This window comes from Gracilinanus agilis, chromosome 2 (genome assembly GCF_016433145.1).
Source record: "Gracilinanus agilis isolate LMUSP501 chromosome 2, AgileGrace, whole genome shotgun sequence".
NCBI classification, from domain to species: Eukaryota; Metazoa; Chordata; class Mammalia; order Didelphimorphia; family Didelphidae; genus Gracilinanus; species Gracilinanus agilis.
The window spans coordinates 475,449,347-475,454,322 of NC_058131.1; the positions used below are offsets into that span (position 1 = coordinate 475,449,347).

Genomic DNA, 4,976 nt, shown 5'->3' on the forward strand with positions numbered 1-4,976 from the left:
GTACCGGGAAATCTTCATAAAACTGCCATTGTATCTCTCATTCTAAGAAATATGTCCAGCCAACATGAACTCTCTTCCCCCCCCCTCTCTCTCTCCCTCTCTCTCTCCCTTTCTCTCTCTCTCTCTCTCTCTCTCTCTCTCCCTCTCTCTCTCTCCCTCTATTTGTTTCAGGGTATCCTCTTTCTCTGAAAAGAGACTATGTGTCTATATTTGTCCCTTTGTGTGTGTGTGTGTGTGTGTGTGTGTGTGTGTGTGTGTGTGTGTGTGTATGTGTGTGTATCTATCTCTATAGGTGTGTGTGCCCCCAAGGGCCAGCCTTGGCCTGATGGTCTTTGGCCAGGTAGTAAGAGGTCTCTGGGTGAGTGGAGGTCTCCTCGGAAAAGGTGTCCAGCAGGCTCAGACAAGTGCTACTTGCACTTGTGGATGTAGTACCCGGTGACGTAGCCGATGATGAAGATGACCCAGAACAGAACGATTCCGCCTACCACCTTCATCGCAATGCCCAGCTTCCCGGTGCATAGTTTATTGTAGACCCGCTCACAGCCCGAGCTCTCCGGGGTCGACACGCTCATGCTGACCTCATCCTGGCTGTTGTTCCATGGGCTGTACTGGACGGCGCTCTCCTGGGGTTCCATCTTTCCAAGGTGGGAGTCAGTGAGAAAGGGCAGACCTCAGAGCGGAGCCCAATCGAGGGCTGTGGTTCTCCTGCTAGATGAAGACGCCGAGAGTCTTGGGAGACGGTGCTGGGTGCGGAGGGGCTGCGCGCGCTCTCCGCCTCTCTCCCTCTCCGTCTGTCTCCCTGCCTGGCTCACCTGAGACTCTCTACCTCTCCCCGGCGCCCCGCGGCTCCGGCCCAAGAGATGTCTCGGATGAAGAAGATTCCGCTCGGGCGCCTCTCGGGCCTTCGGCAGAAGTGGCTCGGAGGTTCCTTGCGAGGCCACCAGCTCAGCTCCCTGGACTGCTCTGCGTGGGGTGGCAGCCTAGGATTAAAGGAGGCTGAGAAAAGGGGGAGGGGGAGGAGGAGATGGGGGCTGTCTCTCTGGCTCCTGGCTGCAGAAATGGGAATAGCGGCGGCCAGCGCTGACTCGGCACTTCCCCCAGAGAGTTTTTATTTATAACAAAGAATTATTTTTAAAAGAGAAAAAAATTTAGCAGAATTGACCACTACATTGAAAAAAATCCGACAATATATACAATATTTCACACCCATGGACCACCCACCTCTGCAAGGAGATGAAAAGTATTGTCTTCTCGTATATCTTCTTTAGGGTCAGACTTATTCTTTGTAGTTTTACAACACTGATTTTGAATTGTTTTGTGGTTGTTGTTCTTTCCATTTACATTGTTGTCACTATTGTGTAGTAGTAGAACTTGGTTCTTGACTCTTCTTACTTTACTTGGTATCAATATTCATTTAAGTTTTTCAATGCTTTTCTATATTTATTCATATTTGTCATTCTAATTACATTCCAATCCATTCATGTACTATAATTTATATAGTCATTCCCCAATCAATGTACAGCTTTTTTTCCCTTCAATATTTTGCTCCCAATATATATATATAACTCCGCCAAGGACTGTCCCAAGCCCGGCTGAAAAAGGAGGAGGGTTGGGCGTGGGGCTAGCAACCTCACTCCGTAAAAAAAATCTCACTTGCTACAGAAACTGCAACCTCATTAAACCAACCATGAGATGGTTGGGCCCTATGCTCCTCTGGGAGTCAAAAGGAATAACCTAACCCATATATATATATTCATATATAAAGGGGGTTTTCTTTTCATCAAAACTTTGTGGCATATGCCTAGCAGTAGAATCTTTGGGTCAAAGAAACTTTATTTTCATAGTTCTAAATTTCTTTATAACTGTACTAATTGGGAAATGTCATTTTGTTTTGAATAAAGTATATCCATCAAGAGCCATATTCTAGTCTGCTATAGTTAAAATGATGTTGTTATTGATAAGCTAAAGCTGTTATATTAAACCTATTTTTGTAGATGGTTGATAGAAGTTAAACTATTGTGCAGGCGATTGATAAATGTCCTGAAGTAGTTTGATACAACCCTTATTTATTTATAGTAGAGGTAGGATAGGAAATCTCGTAACCTTACACTAAAATTATTAAATAAAATCCCCAAATCTAACTGCTTTCTTTGCAGTGTCTTCTTGTCTGCCAGAGCAGACCTACTTAAACTACTCTCAACTATCTTAAATAATATTTCTCTAACTATACACCTTTGCTAAATGATGAACCATAAATTGATATATAAAATCAAACTGTCAGATAAAATTGTCAGAGTCTCTTGGCAGAAAGACACTGACACAGGCCCTGCTCCCAAGTCAGAGAGAGTAGACAGAGTCCCTCTGACAGCTCCTTCTCCCTTCAGGAGAAAAGCTCTCCAGAATCAGACCTTAACTCTACTTTGTAGGTGTATCTCAAACTCTCCAAAAGAAACTCTCTCAAAGGTTACTAACCAATCTTCTTTATCTGAGAGAATGACCTAGCAACTCCACTCCCAAGGAAGTCTGAGCAATATGGAGCCCAGAACTGACTACTCTTCCTCTTTTATGGAGGGCCTCTTAAAGAGATGGAAAGTGAGAGCTATCTGCTCTGTCTCTTAAAGCAACAAAGTGATATTACTTAACTTCCTCTAACCTAGAAATTTTGCTCCTAAGGAGACAGAGCAAACATTAAATAAATTCCTTATAACACATCGTAAGTTTCAGTGACACCTGTGAAGTCAAATTAACCTCCTTGCATTAGAACCTCCAGATTCTTTTGCTTGTTCTAAACTTTGAGCAACTCTTTAAATGGTAAGCCTGTGGAAGGAGTTTGACCCTGAAGGTGCATATCTTCTTACTACTCCTTTTTTGGTGATAGTTTTAAAAATACTTCGCTTTTTCCCTGAAAGAATATTAGATTACATATTTTAGACTAATTCTGAATTTATTTTAAGCTGTTGCTTTCTTGTGCACAGTTCAAATGTAATCAGCATGCACATGTAAATAGATTGTTAGTGATTGGTCACAATCTTCTACATGAAATTTATTGGTGGTCTCATCTGGGCCTGTAAATTCAAGACTCATCTTGTGTTTCACTTTGTGTTTCTGACATTGGTCCCTGAAACTTTCAGTCCTAAAAGAAAATATGAAGTGTATGCAGTACAGCAAAGATGGCAGGAACTAATGTTGTTCTGGATCTCTTTAGGGCTCTGAATCCATATTCTCTTTCAAATTAAGTACTTTTCTTTCCTTTCTTACAACACTGAACTATATTTGTACCAGGTCACTTTATGCTTGCGCTATAAATCATTGCAGCCTTCCTACAACTTTTGGGAATTTGAGGAGTCACATAATTCTGTATTCATGTGAGAGAGCAAGTACTGCGTGAAAAACAGTCTATCCTGTATGGGTGGGTGACATTTAACTGTTTACAGGAAATGATCCGTGTGGATAATTTATACTGTGCTATATTCACCTTCCTTCACAAAATCAACCTCCAGCTACATAATTTTTTCCTAACACAAGCATATGTTGTTTAAATTTATATACTTAACACCCCATTCCTCATTCTTATTCTCCCCTTATCCTAACATTCTTTCTCTTATATTCTAAATATACATATAAATCATGTCAAACATTCCCTATCTTCATAAAAATAAGTAATAATGCTCATTCATATTCTTGTCATACTTGGCAGACCCATCAATATACCCATTTTTCTCTAAAAAGAAAGCAAGATAAAGGTCAGGCTTTACACCTAATGTTGAACTTCTGGGTTTCAATTACTGATGAAATATAGGATAACTATTATATAATTAGCAACAGTTATTTTCACAAAACTATTCCTTGAAATATTTCTTAGTTTTAGATATGAGCTTTGCCATAATGGCTTGAATGCTTGAAGAAGTTATATCCTTTTGCCCTTCACATTTCAATGTGAAGTAGTGCCTTCCTGAGGCTTATCAGAACAGCAGTAGCAAGGGAATTCCTGAACCAGTCAAAGAAACTGTGAAAGGAAAAGCCAAGAAACATCAAGGCTGCCAGGAGTCAGAGCCAAGAGGACTTAAACAAAAAGGCCTCCTAGTCACAGATGACACTGAAGCCCAAACCATTCCTTCACTCAGAGCATGAGTTTTCAGAGGATTTGCTCTAGGAAGAGGTCATAAACCTTTTCCAAATATGTATGAGTTTACTGGCAATTGTACTCATTTATGTTTAAAGGGTTAGAATAATTTTATTGCTTAATTTTCCCCTCTTGTTTACTTTGCTACTCTGTCCCAATTAATTACTTTCCTTTTTGATTTATAATTCCTGCCTAATAATATAATGCCTACCTAATAAGAAAGTAGACAGTGAATGAAGACATGAGCCATTTATTACTCCTTCAATTAACCCGATAGCATGTGAGAATTTCAGAGCAACTAGAACATATCTGTTACAAATACAAAATCAATCAACAAAAAATTCTTCATCTATGTTGAGATGATGGTAGCCAGTGATTTGTTAAGAAGTGTATAAAGATGGGTAAAAAAGAAAACTCCATGACCTTTTATAAGAAAAGACAAATAACTTGAACAAGAAGTATCCTAACTTTTGTGAGGAGAAACCACTTGCTACACAGTATTTGCTTGACCCAATTAATTTCCAAATGGGGCATCACCGATGGGACAGTGTTAGTTCTTTGCTTTCAGGATACAGAATCTTAGCTACTGAGCCTGTTCACTGCTAGGCTGAATCCCATAATTTGTTCCTTGGGGTAAATTTATCCTTAATCTGATTTGACTATGGTGGCTATGACAGTCTCTGCCATGGACTTCTGTTACTGGACCTCTGGTGTCTCCTCTGATCTTTTAAATTTCAGTCATTCCATCTCCATCACTCCTTTATCTAAGAGCAGAAAAAAAAATACATCAGAGACTGTAACTACGTTAAATTTCAGTACTGTGACTAAACAATTCTGAGGATTTTTAGAAATG

At 40.1% G+C, this 4,976-nt stretch overlaps 1 protein-coding gene across 1 annotated transcript; it reads right to left on the reverse strand.

Annotated features, from left to right (window-relative positions):
• Positions 1-274: 274 nt before the first annotated feature.
• Positions 275-858, reverse strand: LOC123235836 (small integral membrane protein 1-like). The gene has a single exon (XM_044662062.1). The coding sequence runs from the start codon at positions 633-635 to the stop codon at positions 408-410; it is 228 nt and encodes a 75-aa protein (XP_044517997.1). The 5' UTR covers positions 636-858; the 3' UTR covers positions 275-407.
• Between the last annotated feature and the right edge of the window lie 4,118 nt (positions 859-4,976).

Bases quoted from the DNA above. Each gene is read 5' to 3' on its own strand.
- LOC123235836 (XM_044662062.1), bottom strand. From the start codon at position 635: ATGGAACCCCAGGAGAGCGCCGTCCAGTACAGCCCATGGAACAACAGC.